The sequence below is a fragment of the Schistocerca gregaria genome, chromosome 1 (assembly GCF_023897955.1).
Source record: "Schistocerca gregaria isolate iqSchGreg1 chromosome 1, iqSchGreg1.2, whole genome shotgun sequence".
NCBI lineage: Eukaryota > Metazoa > Arthropoda > Insecta > Orthoptera > Acrididae > Schistocerca > Schistocerca gregaria.
Window position 1 is genome coordinate 664,556,881 of NC_064920.1, and position 25,670 is coordinate 664,582,550.

Genomic DNA, 25,670 nt, shown 5'->3' on the forward strand with positions numbered 1-25,670 from the left:
GCTATTTATGCAGCTATCAGATATTTCCAAGACGATATTGAAGGTTTTCATCTCATGGTATTTACCAACTGGTATTTACCACTGGTATATGCTTCTGGCAACCCAGGCAAGGATTGATCCCTGAGATGTTTTGGACTTGTGGATCTCATATGCTAGTTTACGAACAACATACATTACATCAGAGGGGCAGACAACGTCATTACCAATTTTTTGCCTTGTGTGTCAGTCTTGTCTTCACAACTGGACCTCAGTGAACTCCCTAAATTGCAAACAGATGATACTGAACTTGCCACATTGCACTCTGATGCTAAAATAGGACTCAAACTAGAGTTATGGACACTTCCTGGATTCTTGTCACCCATCTGGTGAAACACTTTCACAGGGCACATACGTCTGGTGATTCCTGCACCTCTCCGCTGGGACATTTTTAATGGTATTCACAACTTGGCACACCCTGTAACAGTTGGGCACAAGCATGTGTGGCTTGTCAGCGTGCAAAAGTAGGACATCATGCACAGCCCCCCATGGGTATGTTTGACATGACAAAATGAAGATTTCAGCACATACACATCGATATCATCAGGCCCTTACCCCCCTCAGACTCTTTCATTACATAGTGTCCACAACTGACAGGTTTACCTGCTGGTTAGAGGTAATTCCCCTCACTACTATCACAGCTGCCGTGGTGGCCTGAGGCCTTTTATTAATGTGTATCTTGCACTTCAGCTGCCCAGCTTCTATCACCACCAAGCAGGGCCACCAATTTGAGTCCACCCTCTTCTGGCACCTTTGTGAACTGTGCGGGGTGAAACAATTTATGACAACAACATACCAGAGCAATGGGCTTGTTGAACACTGGCACTGATTGCTTAACGCTTTTTTGATGTGCCATGGAGGTGAGTGGGCTGACACCTTACCGTGGGTAATGTTAGGCATTTGACCCGCATACAAAGAGGACCTCAGCACGTCTCTGTCAGAAGTACTGTACAGAGAAACCCTCACTCCCCCAGCAGAGCTGATTGAGCCTCATTTCCTCTGGATCAAATTTGCGACTTGACGTTCGTCAGGCATGTTACGGAGCTAATCACTAACACTCACGTGCCCCTCCTCAGCTACACTCACTTCCTTGTGTATTCCTGCATAAGGACTTGGCGTCATGCACTCACATCATGGTGCATGATGACACTGTCTGACCAGCACTCAGCCCTCCATACTCGGGCCCACACAGAGTCATATCACAGCATAACAACATGTTCAAAGTGCTTATTAATGGCACACCTCAAACGGTATCTGTCTGTTGCTTCAAACCGGTGTGGTCTCTGGGAGAACAGCCTGATACCCCACCCAGTCGGCCCCCACCCACTGCTACACCCATCTTGCATGAGGCATCTACCAACAGTCCACGGGTGAGTGACAACCATTCCTGCATGTGTGTCGTGTGACAGTGCTACTGGTACGTGTGGCATCCCCCCACAGAGTGATGCATGCGAAGACTCCCCCTCCCACAGGTAGCCCCCCCCCCACCTCTCCCCTGTTAGGATTTAGTGAGATATCAGGGGCCAGCCTCAGAATGTGTGACGTCGCCGATGATGACTCATGTGGAGATTCTGTCAACCCCTATACGGAAGTGGTAGTTGATGCCAACACTGATTTCATTTGCAGTTCTAAAGTGTTTTTTGTTGTGCAGCCGGGTAATGTGTTTGTATTCTACAAATGACCCAGATTCCCCAATGACATGTTGACTCACATTCATCTTTTCCAGTCTGTCCCCTCACCTGTTGGTACTGACTCATCAACGGTAAAAAGTCCTTCATACTGCAACAAGTATTCAGGTTCGCTACACCAGCTCCCCACAACCCACAATCCTCTCCCTGGATCTCTTCACACAGCTGTACGAGGATTCGCCTGGTTGGGCAGGACCATCCACCCCTCTTGCTGGCTCAAAGATTTCATTTACTAATGTAATGTAATGTATTGTTCCTGTTTAAACACCCTCTCCCTCCCCCCCCCCCCCCCCCAGGTGCTTGCTTTACATATATGTCCTCATATTTTTTTGGGGGGGGGGGGGGGTCTAATGTGGCAACTATTGGCCAAGTCGCGTGTAACATCTTCATTTGGCAAGCTCTTTGTGAGAAGTCTGTGGTCGCGTACAAAACGGAAAACATATGTACCGAGAATCAAGAAATGTGTATAACTGTATATATGTGCTTCGGACCAATAAAATAGTGCTTATTACATATGGTATAATGTACATCATTGGATCCGGAAATCTTACAACACTAAAGCCATAGTCACATCTACATTACTAAACAGCTTTCCTTGGGCATCATCATCCAATTACAGTTATAGGATACATATCTAATGGATTCCGAAACACAAAAATTTGATCTTCAGTATTTCATACAGTTATTGATTGAAGTAAAATTCTGAAGTGCTGTTATAATCTACTACTCCAGGGCTATAATCTTATGTTAAAGATTTAACACAACAAGTCAAATATACAGTTAGAAACTGTGCATATGTGTAAGTGCACCATAGCTGTTGGTGCACATATTACCCAGACTGTGCATATGAGTAGATGCACCATAGCTGTTGGTGCACATATTACCCAGACCATATTCATCCAGTATTTGAGAATGAGAGCAGTCATCAACTTCCAACACATTGTGGGCATAATTTAAAACCTTTACAAAACTTTTTACAGCTGACATCCCCAAAAAACGTTGAAAGATGAAAGATTGTATCTTATTTTATTTGCGCTGTTCATTCATAAGGCTTCTGCATTCAGTGCTATATTTTAATTTATCACTTCTTTAGTACTAATTCTATTCAATATATAGTTTGCAGAAAGTATCTACATATACCACTGAATGTGCATTCAAAATTATATCATTGTACAACACATAGTTCAGGAGATACAATGCCATAAACATAGAGATGCATGAAAATCTAGGCTTTTATTGAATTGCAGTGCAAATGACCCTGATTATAATCATCCAATATTTGATGATTGGAACACTTAGTGATTACCAACAAACTTTAAATGTAATTTTGAACCTTTCCTAAATTTATTCTCATCTATGAGCTTAACGTCAAATATTTAATACATTAACTCACTTGTAAAGTAATCAGATGTTTGAAGCTGTTTCATAGATGATAGTTTGATTCCTTAGGGAGCAGGGTTTTAATGATATTGCATAATGCATTTAAAACACTGACAGAAAAAAATCAATCACCAAAAAATAATTAATGTATAGTAATGAAATTTTGGGAATACAGTTTTCCAGGTATCACATTTAGGTGTTTAATATTGCAAGATCACAGGTTAGTGTAAGTGAGTCATTGCAGATGTGGCAGGCTGGTACATTAATAACTGATGTAACTACCAGACTGTTGAATGCAAGAATACAAATGTACATGCTTTGTATTGTACAGGTGCCAGATGTAAGTTTGTGAGACTGAGTTCCTTGCCTGCCCCACTTGGTTGGTCAACACGGGGATCATTAATCCTGTTTGTGGATGACATCAGAGTTATCATCCAACAATGTCTCATAAGTTCTTGACTGGAGACAGATCTGGTGAATGAGTAGGCCAAGGCAACATGTAGACATGCTGTAGAGCATGTTGGGTTACAACAGTAGTATGTGGGTGAGTGTTATACAGTTGGAAAACACCGCCTGGAATGTTGTTCATGAATGACAGCACAACAGGTTGAACAAATTTTGCAGTCAGAGTGCCTGGGATAACCATGAGAGTGCTCCTGCTGTCATACAAAATAGTACCCCAGACCATAACTCCAGGTGCAAGTTCAATGTGTCTCACACACACCCAAATTAGTTGCAAGCCCTCAACTGGCCTCCTACTAACAGTGCACCTCCACCCTGCCCTCCAGCTGAGCTCTCACTTGTCACCACTGAAGACGCTATTAAAACAGACCTGAGTTGCATCCTCATAGTGGTTCTACTAGCACCACTCTTGTGTGGATGAAGCAAAGATCATCTTTCAGATGTAGAAACATGTCTTCCAACTTTCACTTATGTCCCACAACTCCCTCTAGGTGGTGCAATGTTTTTTTCTACCAGTGTATAAGAACAGTTACAGTCCTTAATTGATTATCTGATCACATAGGCAACACAACACTTTGTCAGGTAATAACAGTGTCACAACTTTGGGGTCACTGAGGGTGGCAACAGTCTGAAACAGAGAACAGTCAATATGTAGTGTTCGGAATGGTGACGACTTTAATTATCAATTATTGAGGGCCAGTGATCAACTTATCAAGCCCTCACATATTTAATCTATTACAGACATGTAAATACTAATTTATGTACATCACCAATTAATAATAATATCAGTACATATGTAGCTTGAGTTGCTTTCCCACAATGTCAGCATTGGCTACTGAGCAAAAAAGTTTGATGGCCACTGGTCTGTACTCTTTCTTTCTTGAGACCTTTGTCTCACTTCATGCAGGGTTGGCCATTTTACTAGTTTTACTATTGATTTGGCAGTGTTAGTTGCAGAGAGGGGCTGGATGCCCTTCCTGCCACAACCCCAAATCCCCCGGAATGGAATTAGTGTACACCAGTTGTCTGGATCTAGTGTAAACCATGGAATAGTGCGAATGCCTGCAGATGTCTGCAAGTTGTGTAACTGAGGCAAAACATGGGGACCAGCCCAGTATTCACCTATCAGGATGTGGAAAACTGCCTAAAAACCACATCCAGGCTGGCTGACATACCAGCTCTCACTGTTAATCCACCGAGCGGATTTGATCTGGGGCCGGTGTGCCTACCTGAGCCCAGGAAGCAGCACTTTAGTGCTCTCAGCTACCCTGGTGGGTAATGGTCTATACTCTACTAAGTTTAAAATAATTCAATGTCAGTTTTGATTTTGCATCTGAATGCCAGTAGCTGAGCACTTCAATAGCAGAGCATGCTCTGTAGTATGTATGCTTGATTCTTACCCCCTACTGGGCTTCAAATTTCATTGATTTTTCCTGTTGTTGTCCACATTCATTCCAACCCTTAATTGCCCCTCTTTTTAATTCTGCCATTATATCCATCTGGCACCCAACTATTTCTTTAATTTTTTAAAATAATAATTATTTCATCTTTTCAACAGAATTTTATATTTTGACTTTTTGTTACTGGTATCTACTTTTTCTTTAGTTTTTTTTCTATTATTACATATATTTTTTGTTATTTTTGCCTATCTTTACCTTATCTGTGTTTTTCAGTCACATTCATGTATGTCTTCTCTGACATTTGCTACCACCCAGTTTCCAAAACATTTATTTGTTCATTTTCCCTGTGGTTTGTCCTGTTTTAATGTGCATAATGTATGTTTCTGAGAATTTTCCCTGCATATTTCTGTATAATACTGCGGTAGCACATTACTATGCATTCGTGCTTCCCACCCATCTACTGTAGCAGATGATCTTGTGTTGTAGCAGATAATGTGTTGTGAACTGTGTGGATGGATCTGAGGATGAGTTTTCTCTGCTGGCACCAGATACGTGCTTGGCACATGAAGACATCAGTGGTGATTCAGTTTTGTGCATACACAAAGAGATCAGCAGTGCAGGCCTATGGGGAATTAGTAGGCAAAATTGACACCATACTTCAGGGTAACATTAATCAGCACCCTCGTTGTGATTCCATGTGCTGAGCATGAAGTATCCACCTCACAGAACCCATGTAAATTATGTTGGGTGTGGCAAATTCTGAACTCTGTTTGTGAAGCATACGCAAACTACTACAGTGCCATGCATACACTTCCAGTACCTCCAAGTTCATCAATTTGTATTTGTGTATTTCCTTGATCAATGTTAGATTAGCCCTATTTGCCATACTTCAAGAACATTAATGATGTTTCTCATGTATTCTTAAAAACTGTGTAAAGTGATTCCCCCACCACACATGGATGGTAATCACCCCTTATGTGTAGCTGTAATGCCTTTATGAGTGGTGGGGATTACAGGACCACCTCATTTCAAAGTTTCTTTCATAGACATTTTTGTGACAACTTACCCATGTAAATGTGTTTGCAGTTAATTGTTCCTGTTAACATTTCAATAAAGGAACTGTTTAGTATTTGGATGGTTTTTGTTACACTGTTCTCATGGTGTATCTATCCATTTTATCTTCATGCTGAGCAAAATAATGTTCGTTGAGGAACTGAATTTCCAGACTTGTGACATCAGCTGAACCCACAAATCTGGGCCAAACTTCACACCGTGGCTGGCTGCACCAAGTGGCTGCTAACACCATGTTCTCCCACCACCTGGTTAGTGCTTATGACATCAAGCTTACTGTGCATGCACTGAGTGACTACCAACATCTCATTCCACCACCACCCGATTAGCATTCACAGCACAGCACACTACCCCATCGTTCCAATGCTAAAACAGGTGTGAAGCATCATGTTGCAGGGTGAATCTGATCAAGCTTGGCTCTGGCAGGTCACACTCAAACCCCCGCCACCCATGATCCAGAAGTGCATATGGCCATGTTTCATGCTTTCCTGAGCCACTCACAGGGACAGCAAACACCTTGTGCACTGCCACCCCCCTCCCCCTGCCCCACCACTTCCCAGCCCTCAGCTAGCCCATGCCACCATCCACCTGCTGTCTTTAAACTACTGCAACCCCCAGTTGTGGCTTGTTTCTGTGGAGACAATAGTCGCAGGCTTCTCTATTATCAGTGACTGAACCAAGTTCGCCCTGTGCAGCTTGTGCCCTTGGTCGCTGCAGTTATCCCAAACCTGCCATACTTGGGCAGATATGGTGGTGTAAAAGACTAGCTGGCAGGATGGGAGGGTGGCCGTCCCCACCAGAAATGCAGTGCAAATATGCACAATTTTTATAATTTTCATCAGAGTAATATGCCAACATGTGACCCTTGCAACTCCTCTAACACCTACACACACTGGTTGAGCCCACAATTGTTCCCAAAATGTTGCTACTCATGAAATGGCTTACAGGGTCTGTCCATTGCAGTCTGAACAGCATTAGCTATGCACAATTATACGAATGTTGATGCGGTAGCCACCATGGTGGACATCTTCACACTGAAGCACACACATCCAACCCTCCCACCCTCCTTTACCATGTCCTTCCCCATCCTGTGATACATGTGATAACCAGTGTGAATGCATGCCTGTACATGTGCACAGACAGCCAAACAGCCAACCAGCAAGTGGTGGCCCAGACTTTCATGGTGCCGGTGATTTTTACCTTATCATTTTGGCAGTTACGTCTCAAACTGATGGGCACCATGGATGTGGTCACCTAACACTGGTGGCAGCTGTGAGTAGGCATGTCTAAATGCACCACTATTTCTTAGTGCTCATTAGTGCACAATCGTCAGAACTCCTTTGCCCCAACAGCTTAACACTGGCACCCCCTCCCCTCCTCACCGCAGCAACCCAAATGCTGGCCTCAACCTCAAACCACAAACCACAAACAGTCCCCCGTATGGACTTACACATCTGACGTCTCATTCAAATGAGTTCCTTCCACCCAGTTCAGTTACTCCACAGAGTGCATCGGTCCCTACCTTCCCCCCCCCCCCCCCCTCCCCTCTCTATCCCCGATTTCTACAAGACAGCATTCTAAGACCTCCATGGCCTATCCCTCCCCAGCGTTCATGCATCTGTGGCACTCAGCAGGAGCATTTTGTCTGGCCCAGTATCCAGCAGGACTGCATCAAATGGGCCTGCATCTGCCTCCTGTGCCAACACTCAAAGGTAGAGTATTACATGCATGCCCCTGTCTCTCTCCCACTGATGGACTATTTTTTGTGATGTCCGGATTGACATTATAGACCCCCTTCCATTGTTACATGGCCACTTAAAGAGATTCACTCAGTGGCTGGAAACTGTGCCACTGTCCAACTTCTTGGTGGTAAAAGTGGCTCATTTTGGGGGGCCCCAGCATATGATGATGACTGTGCCTATTTAAAACACTTACTGAAACTTGCGGAACATATGTTATTTTATAACTAATTACCACCCTGCTCCTAACAGCATGGTAGAGAGATTTCACAGTACCCTAAAAGCTGTCCTTACCTGTCATCCATAACTTAACTGCCACCCTAGCTTGTGGGTGGCCCACAAAACCAACTTGGCCCACAAAACTGACTTGGGTTCATCTGCCACCAAAGTTGCATATGGGCAGCTGCTTGCCATCGCAGGTTACTCCATTAAGTTGCAGCCCTTGTTGGCCACCACCTGCACCCTGGCCTTCAAACAGCAGTTGCTCAACTGCACGAAGTGCCTGCATCTGGTGTCCTCACAATGCCGGGGCAAGTGCAAGTTTGTCATGACTTGACACCTCCACTTGTGGATGCATGTCATGCTTCGGGTGGACACTGGGCTGCCACCACACCACCCACAGTACTCACGCCTGCACTTTGTGCTCAAGTGCAGGAAGAAGACATTTTCTGTTTGTTTCTGTGGCACTGCCACCACAGGATCAACCAATTGATTGCAAATGGCACTATGCCCAATCTCCCCCCGCATGTTGCCATTCATCAAAATCAATGTGGCAAGAACTTAAATGTGACACTGGCAGATGCTGCCAGGCTGAAAGGCAGCATTTGGGATTCGAGAAGCCACCCTGCCATTTACCCAATCCCCTGCCCATGCAGAACTTCACATGACATCTTGCCACTTGCACCTGCTGCCAGACTGGTCCTCTGGCCTGAGTTGCAAGGTGCCAACACTATACGTTTAGCACTGAGGCAGCTGTCACCATCCCTGTGATGTTGGGACATGCCACCACTGCAACCTGTGATCTGGTCTACCAAAAAGAGGTAGCAGCAGTGGGCAGCTGCAGCACTGGCACAGGATGGTGTGCATTATGCCACTCATGTGAGCTGCCTGTCATGTGTGATCTGCCCAGGCACCAGCACTCCACCACACCCTCCAGCAGGCCCCACCTCCACACCACAGCACACCTGACTATGCTTGCTGACTGTCGTGCATCACTGTCTCCCACCCTAGCTGGTGGTGAAGTGGATTGTTATCCCTGCACTAAGCTCACAACATCAAACACTAGACGCCGCTGCAGTTCACACCATAACCTCCACCTTTGCCAATGGTCCCAACCCCACTGAAAAAAAAAAAACCAACAACAATGCTATTATGTGTGGCAGTCTGCCAATCTGTGTAGGGAGTGGCCACTGTGTCCTGCAACCCATTGTTTCCTACATGTAGGTATGGGGGGCGGGGGGAATTTGTGTGGCAACATGCTACTGCGTGTCCGTGCCTACCATCCATCTGCTTGAGCAGACGATTTTGCACTGTAATAGATGACACATTGCCCAGGAAAACACTGCACCATGATCTGTATGCTTCTGAGCACAAGGGGGTTCTGTGCCATGCACCTGTTGCTGCAGTGCATGGGGTATTTGCCACTTTTAAAAATGTTAATTTTTGCTGATACAAAGCAACAGTAACTGATGCATTTAATGAAACAATGCAAAAGCTTTCATGTTTATAGGCATGTTAACTTCATTTTTCAACACACTGCTATTGTTTTTCTGGTTGATGTCTGCTGCCACAAAACAAGAGACTTATGCTGTAACTATCAGAGCTCTACAATGTTTTCACAGCATAGTAAATATTACTTGAAAAGCAAATACACAGACTCTTAGAAATTTATTGTTGCCTCAACTGGAAAAATATGACTTTTATACTCTAATTGTGGACATCGGATGATGAAGTGATATATTTGCTATTTTTATTCTTTCAGATTTGATCCTTTTGATGCATACAGTATGATGTCAATGATGGCATTAAACATGGAGCAAAATTACCTTTACTCCCTACTTCCTGGAACAATTTGTTCTTCAAGGGGCCTGTGAATAAATCCTATTACCTGGGAAGAAAATTCATCTGAAAATTAAGAGCACTACCTATCACCAACAGACACTCTGCATGGTGTCGTTTTGTTTTTCAACACCACTGATGCTTTCTTTAATGATGTAATTAGGGCTGAGCACTTGAAAGAAGAGTCCTATAAATTAACTTCTATCAAACAGCCAAAGATAACTCATTGATATCTACAAAAATATGTTTTATGACAGTTATTGTTTACCCTTTAGTGGACTTCACTGTACTGCAACTGGAAGTAAAGCAATGAAGCTTCACTTTATTTCTGCAGTTCTCATCCAGCAAAAACAGTATATTCAAAGGAGACATAATAAACAAATCTGTAGAATGAAATACATAAGTAAGAGCTTAATACTTTGCATGTAATTATGGTTTAAATCTAGTGTCAGCAGACTGGAAAGCTAATAATATCCTGTAACTAAAAGTACAATACTGTCTCTTACTGGAGGTGAGTCAAACAACAACACATCAGTTCCTTTCAGTGTTAAGAAACGTGGTTTGTAATTTTGCCATGGTTGATTGTTGTTGAGTATTCCTTCATTGACCCATCCCATGTATTCAATTCGTTCTGTGGCAGGGAAGTTACGGTTGTAAAGTTTCATCTGCAAAAAGAAAATGAGTACATTTTGTTTTTATATTAAAACAAATTTGCTACAGAAACACAGAGAATCTAGCATTAAAATTCAAAGAGTTTATTTTCAAATACAGAGAGCAAAATCACTGTGAATGAATCTGGATAACACCTTTAAATCTTTTGTGGCATGATTGATCAGTAGCATGATTTCTGTTTCAGTTCCAGGTGGTCAACAAACTAAAATGGAATTGTTAGCTTGGTTAGGGAAAAAAAGCAACAAATCTGGGTCCTGTAACAAGAAAACAACACAGCACAATCATCTGTTCAGTTTTCTCCCCACCCCCCTCTCTCCCCCACTCTGTGTGTGTTCTTTTGTTTTTTAAGTGTTCCATACTCTTACAGAAGATAGTACTGGTCGAAACTAGGCTAAAACTTTCTATAAATGTATATCCAGAAGCAAATATTTGAGGTATGGACCATTCTGGTCTATGACAGCCACCTGCCTGCAAGATACTACATGAGAAGCTCAAACGGTCACCATTTGGTCTTACACATTCTTCAGACCTCCTCCTCAAAGAGTAATGAACTTCTGCATATGCACTTGAATGCCAGTGGATTTTGTTACATCCATGACACATACGCTCCTGTAATAGGTTCTCATTGTTGAGGGATGTGGAACACACGAATGCTCTTAAATGACACCATATCCAGAATTATATGGACTTAAGGTCAACTGAAAGGGGAAAGCATGCTACTGCATCAACATCAAATGATACCATTCATCCTCCCCTCCCCCCTTTTTTCCCAGATGGAATGGGATTTTTATGATGTCCTTCAGCACACATGACACATGCCTTTGATTAATGATAACCAGTCATTTTCCAAATGCAATAATAGGATTCCATTTCATTGTTGAAGCCTACATTGTTCACAATCCATGGAATCACTAATCTTGTTCTGATGTCACCACAACCTCAAAACAATATGTATTGGATGGTTGATGTAGGAGACAGTGGTAAGTGCTTTATCTGACTATAGCATCATAATCAGAGGACTAAGTACAGAGACGAGTATAACCAAGAAGAAATGGCAATCAACATCGATAGGAAGACAGCCTACACCACTGTTGTACTGACTTTTCTCAACACAATGGCACACATCTCAACAGGGATTTGTTTCCAGACAGGTCTTTGTAGGACTTTGTTCTGGTTTTGACCAGTACTTTGCCCAGTGAGGACATGGTGCACTTTTTAAACATGCAAAGACTCTCCCAAAAAATTGGATGAGCTTGTAGCTATTTTAAATACATCACTGGGACAATCATTTCCCTGGATAAATGTGAAAAAGTAATGTGTGAAAGAGAGTTAAGTTGATATTTGACATATACTACAATGTAAATGAATGCACTGTTGACAGGCACAGTTAATGACACATTAGATGTCCACTGACACACAATCAAGTCAAAGGAACACACCATTGTGCTGACTGGGCAGTAGGAGCTTTGTGACAGGTTTCTATGACATGGATAGTGCCCTTTGCTAAGCTGAATTCTGCTTGAACAAAGAATTTTTTGCTTTTTGTTTATTCATAACTGAGTGACGGCAAAACACACTGTGTGATCAAAAGTATCCAAACACCCCCAAAAACATAAGTTTTTCATATCAGGTGCATTGTGCTGCCACCTACTGCCAAGTACTCCATATCACGAACCTCAGTAGTCATTAGGCATTGTGAGGGAGCGGAAAAGGGCACTCCGTGGAACTCACAGACTTCGAACGTGGTCTGGTGATTGAGTGTCACTTGTGTCATATGTCTGTATGCGAGATTCCCACACTCCTAAACATCCCTAAGTCCACTGTTTCCTATGTGATAGTGATGTGGAAGTGTGAAGGGACATGTACAGCACAAAAGCATACAGGCCGACCTCGTCTGTTGACTGACAGAGACCGCAGACAATTGAAGAGGGTCATAATGTGTAATAGGCAGACATCTATCCAGACCGTACCCAGGAATTCCAAACTGCATCTGGATCCACTGAATGTACTATGACAGTTAGGTGGGAGGTCTGAAAGCTTGGATTTCATGGTGGAGCAGTTGCTCATAACCCACATATCATGCTGGTAAATGCTGAACAACACCTCACTTGGTGTAAGGAGTATAAACATTGGATGATTGAACTTTGGATAAACGTTGTGTGGAATGTTGGTACACAATGTGGCAATCCAATGACAAGGTGTGGATGTGGTGAATACTGGAATAATGTCATCTGCCAGCTTGTGTAGTGCCAACAGTAAAATTTTGAGGTTATGGTGTGGTTATGTTTTTCAAAGGTATGGCTATACAAAGAACTGGAATGAGAGTGCATAACTGCATCTTAGCATGAACTGAGGGAAATCATTCACTCTGTGCAGCTGTTAGTAACCATAAGGAGAAAATATTACTGTATAACTTTGTGAGGAATATATGTGGATGGACTGCTTATTACCCCTAACTGCACGCAGTATAGCAAATCAGTGACTGCTACATTCTTGAGTAGATGATTTACTGGGCACAAAAAGTCTGACAGATTGCTGATTTGAAAGCACTGCTGTCATCAAGTGTTGGTGGTTCTCACAAGATCTGAGCTTGAGAAACATTTACGCCTTTCTATAGCCTGGATAATAGTGCTTGCAAGCAGTGGACTGAGGATACTTCAAAAATGGCTTAGATAGTGGGGAATGCCCAGCAACTTGTATGCTCACACTTCACCACATAAGGATTGGCTACATACAAGTTATATGATCTTTAGAAATAAAAATGTATGGGACATAAGATCAGAAGACAGGAAGAAATGGAATTAAAATGCAATTGATTATCTTTTACAGAACAGCAAGGAAATGCATCAGATGGTGACAATCCAGAAACACTTCAGAATTTTCTTTGAGAGTGGTGTAATAAGGCGCAGAGTAAAAATAGATACAGATATTGGGTGGCTGGGCAGGAGGGTGGGGGGAAGAGGGAGGATAGGTACATGATTAAATTAAGCAACAAATTTGGAATTTTGGAAAAAGAAGATTCTGCAGACTTTGGAAAAAAGGCAATTGTTTAACAAATCTAGTTGAGCAAGCACCAAAATATTTTGTAGATCTTATAATGGCTGAAGTAGAATGAGAATCAAACATGAAACAAGCTGATTATTAAATAGGAAGTCACAGTTTCACCATCATTACATGAATATAATGAGCCATCACATGTAATCATGTAATGTACTCTCCAGTTTTAAAAATTAAAATCATGGAAAAGAGCTTTTTGGCACGTCACTAGTACACTAAATTTATTTTGTACAACAATGGATATATATGAAATAGAGGGAAACATTCCACGTGGGAAAAATATATCTAAAAACAAAGATGATGTGACTTACCAAACAAAAGCACTGGCAGGTCGATACACAAACAAACAAATGTATGCTTGTGTCTGTGTATGTGCGGATGGATATGTGTCTGTGTGCAAGTGTACACCTGTCCTTTCTTCCCCCTAAGGGAAGTCTTTCCGCTCCCGGGATCGGAATGACTCCTTACCCTCTCCCTTAAAACCCACATCCTTTCATTTTTCCCTCTCCTTCCTTCTTTCCTGACGAAGCAACTGCCAGTTGCGAAAGCTCGTAATTCTGTGTGTGTGTTTGTGTGTTTTGTTCATGTGCCTGTCTGCCGGCGCTTTCCCGCTTGGTAAGTCTTGGAATCTTTGTTTTTCATATATTTTTCCCATGTGGAAGTTTCTTTCTATTGTATATATATATATATATATAAAACAAAGATATATATTATTCCCATGTGGAAGTTTCTTTCTATTTTATTTACATCATCATTAATTTGAATCCAACAATTATATATATATATATATATATATATATATATATATATATATATATATATATATTAAAAACAAAGATTCCAACAAGACTTACCAAGCGGGAAAGCGCCGGCAGACAGGCACATGAACAAAACACACAAACACACACACAGAATTACGAGCTTTCGCAACTGGCAGTTGCTTCGTCAGGAAAGAGGGAAGGAGAGGGAAAAATGAAAGGATGTGGGTTTTAAGGGAGAGGGTAAGGAGTCATTCCAATCCCGGGAGCGGAAAGACTTCCGTTAGGGGAAAAAAAAAGGACAGGTGTACACTCGCACACACACACACATATCCATCCGCACATACACAGACACAAGCAGACATATTTAAAGGCAAAGAGTAAGGGCAGAGATGTCAGTCGAGGCGGAAGTACAGAGGCAAAGAAGTTGTTGAAAGACAGGTGAGGTATGAGCGGCGGCGTGAAAGGAAGTGCTCCATTGCAGCGAGGCCCTGGACGTGCGGGATATTTGTGTATAGGGAAGTGGCATCAATGGTTACAAGGATGGTCCACTTCCTTTCACGCCGATCACCTGCCACCCTACCTAAAACCTCTTTCCTCGTCACCTTAGCCAGCTTCATCCTGACCCACAACTTCTTCACTTTTGAAGGCCAGACATACCAACAATTAAAGGGAACAGCCATGGGTACCAGGATGGCCCCCTCGTATGCCAACCTATTTATGGGTCGCTTAGAGGAAGCCTTCTCCCCTCAAACCCAGAACCTCTCACAGAAGAACCCCAAAAGTGCCCCACTTGTAACAGAATACTTCCCGGGACTGGATCAGACCTTGAATGTGGCTCTCCAGCAGGGATACGACTTCCTAAAATCCTGCCCCGAAATGAGATTCATCTATCATGAAATCCTCCCCACTCCACCAAGAGTGTCTTTCCGCCGTCCACCTAACATTCGTAACCTCTTGGTTCATCCCTATGAAATCCCCAAACCACCTCCCCTACCCTCTGGCTCCTACCCTTGCAACCGCCCCCGGTGTAAAACCTGTCCTATGCACCCTCCCACCATCACCTACTCCAGTCCTGTAACCCGGAAGGTGTACACGATAAAAGGGAGAGCCACATGTGAAATTACCCACGTGATTTACCAACTGACCTGCCTGCACTGTGATGCTTTCTATGTGGGAATGACCAGCAACAAACTGTCCATTTGCATGAATGGACACAGGCAGACAGTGTTTGTTGGAAATGAGGATCACCCTGTGGCTAAACATGCCTTGATGCACGGCCAGCACATCTTGGCACAGTGTTACACCGTCCGAGTTATCTGGATACTTCCCACCAACACCAACCTATCCGAACTCCGGAGATGGGAACTCGCCCTTCAGTATATCCTCTCTTCTCGATATCCGCCAGGCCTCAACCTCCGCTAATTTCAAGTTGCCGCCGCTCATACATCACCTGTCTTTCAACAACTTCTTTGCCTCTGTACTTCCGCCTCGACTGACATCTCTGCCCTTACTTTTTGCCTTTAAATATGTCTGCTTGTGTCTGTGTATGTGCGGATGGATATGTGTGTGTGTGTGCGAGTGTACACCTGTCCTTTTTTTCCCCTAAGGGAAGTCTTTCCGCTCCCGGGATTGGAATGACTCCTTACCCTCTCCCATAAAACCCACATCCTTTCATTTTTCCCTCTCCTTCCCTCTTTCCTGACGAAGCAACTGCCAGTTGCGAAAGCTCGTAATTCTGTTTGTGTGTTTTGTTCATGTGCCTGTCTGCCGGCGCTTTCCCGCTTGGTAAGTCTTGGAATCTTTGTTTTTAATATATATATATATATATATATATATTAAAAACAAAGATTCCAAGACTTACCAAGCGGGAAAGCGCCGGCAGACAGGCAAAGATTCCAAGACTTACCAAGCGGGAAATCGTCAGCAGACAGGCACAATAAACAAAACACACAAACACACACACAGAATTACTAGCTTTCGCAACTGATGGTTCCTTCTTCAGGAAAGAAGGAAGGAGAGGGAAAAACGAAAGGATGTGGGTTTTAAGGGAGAGGGTAAGGTGACATTCCAATCCCGGGAGTGGAAAGAATTCCCTTAGGGGAAAAAAGGACAGATGTACACTTGCACACACACACATATCTATCCGCACATACACAGACACAAGCAGACATATTTAAAGGCAAAGAGTAAGGGCAGAGATGTCAGTCGAGGCGGAAGTACAGAGGCAAAGAAGTTGTTGAAAGACAGGTGATGTATGAGCGGCGGCAACTTGAAATTAGCGGAGGTTGAGGCCTGGTGGTATCGAGAAGAGAGGAAATACTGAAGGGCGAGTTCCCATCTTCGGAGTTCGGATAAGTTGGTGTTGGTGGGAAGTATCCAGATAACTCGGACGGTGTAACACTGTGCCAAGATGTGCTGGCCGAGCACCAAGGCATGTTTAGCCGCAGGGTGATCCTCATTACCAACAAACACTGTCTGCCTGTGTCTATTCATGCGAATGGACAGTTTGTTGCTGGTCATTCCCACATAGAAAGCGTCACAGTGTAGGCAGGTCAGTTGGTAAATCACGTGGGTGCTTTCACACGTGGCTCTCCCTTTGATCGTGTACATCTTCCAGGTTGCAGGACTGGAGTAGGTGGTGGTGGGAGGGTGCATAGGACAGGTTTTACACCGGTTGCGGTTGCAAGGGTAGGAGCCAGAGGGTAGGGAAGGTGGTTTGCGGATTTCATAGGGATGAACTAAGAGGTTACAAAGGTAAGGTGGATGGCGGAAAGACACACTTGGTGGAGTGGGGAGGATTTCATGATAGATGGATCTCATTTCGGGGCAGGATTTTAGGAAGTCGTATCCCTGCTGGATAGCCACATTCAGAGTCTGATCCAGTCCCGGGAAGTATCCTGTCACAAGTGGGGCAGTTTTGGGGTTCTTCTGTGAGAGGTTCTGGGTTTGAGGGGATGAGGAAGTGGCTCTGGTTATCGGCTTCTGTACCAGGTAGGGAGGGTAGTTGCAGGATGCGAAAGCTGTTTTCAGGTTGTTGGTGTAATGGTCGAGGGATTCAGGACTGGAGCAGATTCGTTTGCCACGAAGGCCTAGGCTGTAGGGAAGGGACCGTTTGATATGGAATGGGTGGCAGCTGTCATAATGGAGGTACTGTTGCTTGTTGGTGGGTTTGATGTGGACGGATGTGTGAAGCTGGCCATTGGACAGATGGAGGTCAACGTCAAGGAAAGTGGCATGGGATTTGGAGTAGGACCAGGTGAATCTGATGGAACCAAAGGAGTTGAGGTTGGAGAGGAAATTCTGGAGTTGTTCTTCACTGTGAGTCCAGATCATGAAGATGTCATCAATAAATCTGTACCAAACTTTGGGTTGGCAGGCTTGGGTAACCAAGAAGGCCTCCTCTAAGTGACCCATAAATAGGTTGGCATACGAGGGTGCCATCCTGGTACCCATGGCTGTTCCCTTTAATTGTTGGTATGTCTGGCCTTCAAAAGTGAAGAAGTTGTGGGTCAGGATGAAGCTGGCTAAGGTGATGAGGAAAGAGGTTTTAGGTAGGGTGGCAGGTGATCGGCGTGAAAGGAAGTGCTCCATTGCAGCGAGGCCCTGGACATGCAGGATATTTGTGTATAGGGAAGTGGCCTCAATGGTTACAAGGATGGTTTCCGGGGGTAACAGACTGGGTACAGATTGCAGGCGTTCGAGAAAGTGGTTGGTGTCTTTGATGAAGGGTGGAAGACTGTATGTAATGGGTTGAAGGTGTTGATCTACATAGGCAGAGATACGTCTGTGCGGGCTTGGTAACCAGCTACAATGGGGCGGCGAGGATGTTTGGGTTTGTGAATTTTAGGAAGTAGGTAGAAGGTAGGAGTGCGAGGTGTCGGTGGGGTCAGGAGTTTGATGCAGTCAGGTGAAAGGTTTTGTAGGGGGGCCTAAGGTTCTGAGGATTCCTTGAAGGTCCGCCTGGACATCAGGAATGGGATTACCTTGGCAAACTTTGTATGTAGAGTCATCTGAAAGCTGACACAGTCCCTCAGCCACATACTCCCGACGATCAAGTACCACGGTCGTGGAACCCTTGTCAGCTGGAAGAATGATGATGGATCGGTCAGCTTTCAGATCACGGATAGCCTGGGCTTCAGCTGTGGAGATGTTGGGAGTAGGATTATGGTATTTCAAGAAAGATTGAGAGGCAAAGCTGGAAGTGAGAAATTCCTTGAAGGTTTGGAGAGGGTGATTATGAGGGAGAGGAAGTGGGTCCCACTGTGATGGAGGACGGAACTGTTCCAGGCAGGGTTCAATTTGGATACTGTCTTGGGAGTTGGATCATTAGGAGTGGGATCAGGATTATTTTTCTTCGTGGCAAAGTGATATTTCCAGCAGAGACTACGAGTGTAGGACAGTAAATCTTTGACAAGGGCAGTTTTGTTAAATCTGGGAGTGGGGCTGAAGGTGAGGCCTTTGGATAGGACAGAGGATTCGGATTGGGAGAGAGGTTTGGAGGAAAGGTTAACTACTGAATTGGGGTGTTGTGGTTCCAGATTGTGTTGACTAGAATTTTGAGGTGTTGGGGGGAGTGGAGCTGGAAGTGGGAGATTGAGTAGATGGGAGAGACTGGGTCTGTGTGCAATGAGAGGAGGTTGAGGTTTGTTGGAAAAGTTGTGAAGGGTGAGTGATTGCCTTTCCGGAGGTGGAAAACGAGGAGATTGGACAGTTTTTTGAGGTGGAGGGTGGCATGCTGTTCTAATTTGCGGTTGGCCTGTAGGAGGATGCTATGAACAGCCGGTGTGGATGTGGGAGAGGAAAGATTGAGGACTCTGATTTGGGATAGTAGTTGACGGGTGTGTTCATTGGCCGAGTTGATGTATAGGTGAAGGATTAGGCGGGTGAGGGCTACGGATTGTGCTGTTTGGAACTGGTATAAGGACTGATGGAAAGAAGGATTGCAGCCAGAGATGGGAACTGTAAGTGTGAGGCCTTTGGGGGTAATGCCAAATGTCAGACAAGCCTGAGTAAATAAAATATGGGAGCGTAATCTGGCTAGGGTGAAGGCATGTTTGCGGATCGAATGTAAATAAAATTTAATGGGGTCGTTGTAGGGATGTTGTGAGGTTGACATGGTATTAGAAGGTGGAAAGGGTAATATGAGGTTAAAGTGAGAGTAAATAGAAATTTATATAGGGAGAGATAAAGGTGTGAAAAAAGTCGAAAAAGTGTTGGTTTGAGATGAGCTATGTTGATCCTGTGCTGAATTTAGGTTGGTGAACAACAATGGGTGCAAAGGTTAGGTAGTTGTGTTGTCTCTAAACCACGTTAAAGGGTGGGGAAATTCAGGAAAATTTCGAAAAAAATTTCTCGAAAAAAATTTCGAAAGAAAAAAAAAGAAAAAATTTTTGGTAAAAATTTCGAAAAAATTTCCCGGATAAATTTTTCGAAATAAATCTCGAAAAATATGCGTGTAAATGTATTCAAAGGACTGGTTGCGTGCTGGCAGTTTATGAAAATGAGGCTAACAATTGTTTGATGAAATAATAACGTTTAAACCTGTGGGAAGCTGCTAAAAAATGATCGGTTATATGGGAAAAACGGGAATGGAAATAAAACGAAAGTTGTTGGAAATAGCTGAGATGGTTGTTTAATGGGTGAAAGGAACTGAAGCTGTGAAATAGTATTCACGAGTTTACACGAAATGTTTGTAAACTTGGAACAGTGGATTTTATAGCAGCGGTTATGTTGAAAGCGTTAAAAATTTTTAGGGTATGATTTGGAAGTAAATTACGTATTATTAAGTATAACTAGCAGGATAAAATGTATGGTAGATTACGGAAAAAGGGAAGATGAATACAAATGTGTGCGAGTATATACCTATCCTTTTTTCCCCCTAAGGTAAGTCTATCCGCTCGCGGGATTGGAATGGCTCCTTACCCTCTCCCTTAAAACCCACATCCTTTCGTCTTTCCTTCTCTTTCCCTCTTTCCTGACGAAGCAACTGCCGGTTGCGAAAGCTCGTAATTTTGTGTGTGTGTTTGTGTGTTATTTTATTGTGCCTGTCTACCGGCGCTTTCCCGCTTGGTAAGTCTGTGAATCTTTGTTTTTAATATGTTTTTCCCATGTGGAAGTTTCTTTCTATTTTATTTACATCATTAATTTGAACCCAACAATTACGTTTGTTATTGTCTCTGCTGCATTTCGAAACCTTTTCTATCATCTTACTTTCTCTTTTTGTTTGTACAACTAGTTTCACTTTGTATTCATCATCCCTATTTCCATAATCTACCATACATTTTATCCTGCCTAATTATACTCAATAATACGTAATTTACTTCCAAACCATAACCTAAAAACTTTTAACGCTTTCAACATTACCGCTGCTTTAAAATCCACTGTTCCAAGTTTACAAACATTTCATGTAAACTCGTGAATACTATTTCACAGCTTCAGTTCCTTTCACCCATTAAACATCCATCTCAACTATTTCCAACAACTTTCATTTTATTTCCATTCCCGTTTTTCCCACATAACCTATCTTTTTTTAGCAGCTTCCCACAGGTTTGAACAATATTATTTCTTCGTCAAACAATTGTTAGCCTCATTTTCATAAACTGCCAGTACATAACCAGTCCTTTAAATACACTTACACGCAGTTTATTGGAAATTTTCCTGAGTTTCCCGACCCTTTAACGTGTTTTGGACCCCATTAAATTTTATTTACATTCCCTCCACAAACATGCCTTCACCCTAGCCAGATTACGCTCCCATATTTTATTTACTCAGGCTTGTCTGACATTTGGCATTACCCCCAAAGGCCTCACACTTAAAGTTCCCATCTCTGGCTGCAATCCTTCTTTCCATCAGTCCTTATACCAGTTCCAAACAGCACAATCCGTAGCCCTCACCCGCCTAATCCTTCACCTATACATCAACTCGGCCAATGAACACACCCGTCAACTACTATCCCAAATCAGAGTCCTCAATCTTTCCTCTCCCACATCCACACCGGCTGTTCATAGCATCCTCCTACAGGCCAACCGCAAATTAGAACAGCATGCCACCCTCTACCTCAAAAAACTATCCAATCTCCTCGTTTTCCACCTCCGGAAAGGCAACTCACTCACCCCCCACAACCTTTCCAACAAACCTCAACCTCCTCTCATTGCACACAGACCCAGTCTCTCCCATCTACTCAATCTCCCACTTCAAGCTCCACTCCACCCAACACCTCAAAATTCTAGTCAACACAATCTGGAACTACAACACCCCAATTCAGTAGTTAACCTTTCCTCCAAACCTCTCTCCCAATCCGAATCCTCTGCCCTATCCAAAGGCCTTACCTTCAGCCCCACTCCCAGATTTAACCAAACTGCCCTTGTCAAAGATTTACTGTCCTACACTCGTAGTCTCTGCTGGAAATATCACTTTGCCACGAAGAAAAATAATCCTGATCCCACTCCTAATGATCCAACTCCCAAGACACTATCCAAATTGAACCCTGCCAGGAACAGTTCCGTCCTCCATCACACTGGGACCCACCTCCTCTTCCTCATAATCACCCTCTCCAAACCTTCCAGGAATTTCTCACTTCTAGCCTTGTCTCTCAGTCTTTCTTGAAAAACCTTAATCCTGCTCCCAACATCACCACAGCTGAAGCCCAGGCTATCTGTGATCTGAAAGCTGACCAATCCATCATCATCCTTCCAGCTGACAAGGGTTCCACGACCGTGGTACTTGATCGTCGGGAGTATGTGGCAGAGGGACTGCGTCAGCTATCAGACAACTCTACATACAAAGTTTGCCAAGGTAATCCCATTCCTACTGTCCAGGCGGAGCTTCAAGGAATCCTCAGAACCTTAGGCCCCCTACAAAACCTTTCACCTGACTCCATCAAACTCCTGACCCCGCCGACACCTCGAACTCCTCCCTTCTACCTAGTTCCTAAAATTCACAAACCTTCGCACTCCTACCTTCTACCTACTTCCTAAAATTCACAAACCCAAACATCCCGACCGCCCCTTTGTAGCTGGTTACCAAGCCCCCACAGAACGTATCTCTGCCTACGTAGATCAACACCTTCAACCCATTACATGGAGTCTCCCATCCTTCATCAACCACTTTCTCGAACGCCTGGAATCCTTACCCAGTCTGTTACCCCCGGAAACCATCCTTGTAACCATTGATGCCACTTCCCTATACACAAATATCCCACTCGTCCAGGGACTCGCTGCAGTCGAGCACTTCCTTTCACGCTGATCACCTGCCACCCTACCTAAAACCTCTTTCCTCATCACCTTAGCCAGCTTCATCCTGACCCACAACTTCTTCACTTTTGAAGGCCAGACATACCAACAATTAAAGGGAACAGCCATGGGTACCAGGTTGGCCCCCTCGTATGCCAACCTATTTATGGGTCACTTAGAGGAAGCCTTCTTGGTTACCCAAGCCTGCCAACCCAAAGTTTGGTAGAGATTTATTGATGACATCTTCATGATCTGGACTCACAGTGAAGAACAACTCCAGAATTTCCTCTCCAACCTCAACTCCTTTGGTTCCATCAGATTCACCTGGTCCTACTCCAAATCCCATGCCACTCTCCTTGACGTTGACCTCCATCTGTCCAATGGCCAGCTGCACACATCCGTCCACATCAAACTCACAAACAAGCAACAGTACCTCCATTATGACAGCTGCCACCCATTCCATATCAAACGGTCCCTTCCCTACAGCCTAGGCCTTCGTGGCAAACGAATCTGCTCCAGTCCTGAATCCCTGAACCATTACACCAAAAACCTGAAAACAGCTTTCGCATCCCACAACTACCTTCCTGACCTGGTACAGAAGCAAATAACCAGAGCCACTTCCTCATCCCCTCAAACCCAGAACCTCTCACAAAAGAACCCCAAAACTGCCCCACTTGTGTCTTTCTGCCGTCCATCTAACCTTCGTAACCTCTTAGTTCATCCCTATGAAATCCCCAAACCACCTTCCCTACCCTCTGGCTCCTACCCTTGTAACTGCCCCCAGTGTAAAACCTGTCCTATGCACCCTCCCACCACCACCTACTCCAGTCCTCTAACCTGGAAGGTGTACACGATCAAAGGCAGAGCCACATGTGAAATTACCCACGTGATTTACCAACTGACCTGCCTACACTGTGAGTCTTTCTATGTGGGAATGACCAGCAACAAACTGTCCATTCGCATGAATAGACACAGGCTGACAGTGTTTGTTGGTAATGAGGATCACCCTGTGGCTAAACATGCCTTGGTGCACGGCCAGCACATCTTGGCACAGCGTTACACCGTCTGTGTTATCCAGATACTTCCCACCAACACCAACCTATCTGAACTCTGGAGATGGGAACTTGCCCTTCAATATATCCTCTCTTCTTGTTATCCACCAGGCCTCAATCTCCGCTAATTTCAAGTTGCCGCCTTTCATACCTCACCTGTCTTTCAACAACATCTTTGCCTCCACACTTCCGCCTCGACTTACAGCTCTGCCCTTACTCTTTCTTTGCCTTTAAATATGTCTGCTTGTGCCTTTTCCTTCCCTCTTTCCTGACGAAGCAGCCGCCGGTTGCGAAAGCTCGAAATTCTGTGTGTGTGTGTTTTATTCATTGTGTCTATCTACCGGCGCTTTCCCGCTTGGTAAGTCTTGGAAACAAACAATTTTTAAGTGAGGCATTGTTAAGTGACAGTCACTATTAAAAAAAGAATGCCTGAATTGATTACCTACATGTCATGCAAACAAACATATCATGAATTAAAGGTGTTTCTCACCATTATTCACTAATGTCATCATTACTGATATCCATGGAGGAGTACACATCAGAAACAGATTTGTCTCCTCATTCCCCATCACTCCCACATCATTACAAAGCACAACTACTTGTCACTGCCATCCAGAGTATTTGAAATACAATATTTCTTGAATGATTTTATGGTCATTGGTGCTTCAATGCTCTTTCAGGGAGTCAAAACCCAGTGTGCAATCAGCATGCTTAACTTTTCTTGTTAGGATCAATTCACAGTTTGGTTCACATACTGCTCCTGAACGGAAGCTATGAAAAATTTATTTGTATAATGTTCAGGGATTGCCACACAGAAGTCATTCCTTCAGGAATAATAACAAGATAACGGGCTAGGCTGCAGATTTTCTTTTTTATGTTGTCAGTAAGATGACCACAAAATGCATCAAGACAAGGCATTGATGGTAATTGGGAAAGTCCATCAGACAGAGTTCCCATATGTTTTGGAGCCAGTCAAGGCTTAAAGTTTCAGTTGTCCATCCCTTCTCTTGATTTTGAACAATGGCATCATCAGGGAACAGTTTTTCATTTTTAGGTGTCTTCGGGCTAGTTTTCCACCTGAAGATTAAGAAAAGGGGAAGTTTGCTAGCATTAGAGTTATGCACTGCTTTTAACTACACAGTATATAAACCAAATTGATGTGTCATCAGTGTTGCCTGTTTGGCTCACTGAAACATTCTTCTGTTTCCAAAGTATGATGACATTTCTTGAAATTTCTTGAAAATTTTCCTCAAAATCCTGTGGAAGCTTCTGGCATACTATTGTAAAGCACTCTAGAGATAAGCCCACCCATATCATAAAGTGATCAGCCCATCTGTGGCTAGCTTTTATGCCTCAGTATATTAAGAACTGCAGCCACCTCTTTTGCTTCATGTCTAATGATGTCACTAGTTACAGGTTGCCCATTCTTCCTCCTTTCACAGGCAAATTCCAAAACTTTTACTTTAATATCAGGATGTCTTTCTTTGTGAGGGCCAGTGAATGTATTTTTAGTTGCAGTGTTTGCAAATAATGCCAATTTTTTTCTTCCAGAAGTGAATGTTGCTCTCAGTAACACTGAACTCTTGTGCTGCTCTCCTGTTACCACATTTTTCAGCATAAAAATTACTTTATTCTTGAAAGTAGCATCATAAAATGTTCTTCTCTACTTGACTTCCATTTCATAACTACTTAATACAAAGACACTATGCAGTAGTAGCCCAAGAATTTTGTAATGTAATTTAGAATTAGAACAATGCATTGTGACTTAAGGAGCAACACGTAACTTTCAGTGATGTTGCCAGTGAATGGCAGATTTGAGTCTGCATTCAACTGTTATGCAGCATCAAATCTTAAATGAACCTCAATTTTGAATAATTCATATGGTGAAAAACTGGTGTACATTAGATTCATGTAAACATGGTATAACAGGAACATGTTAGAATAATAATAATAATAATAATAATAATAATAATAATAATAATAAATCAAATGAAACAATTCAAAAATATACTCAAATTAATGTGAGAAGTTGAAGCAAACATCTGTCAAGAAAAACAAACCCT

At 43.4% G+C, this 25,670-nt stretch overlaps 1 protein-coding gene across 1 annotated transcript in view; it reads right to left on the reverse strand.

The window, feature by feature from the left end:
• The window catches only part of LOC126362173 (gamma-1-syntrophin), an 809,668-nt gene that overhangs the window by 50,756 nt on the left and 733,242 nt on the right, over positions 1–25,670 (reverse strand). Inside the window, exon 7 of the mRNA XM_050007857.1 lies at positions 10,341–10,499. Within this exon, the coding sequence (XP_049863814.1) occupies positions 10,341–10,499 (159 nt within the window). The remainder of the gene's footprint in view (positions 1–10,340; positions 10,500–25,670) is intronic.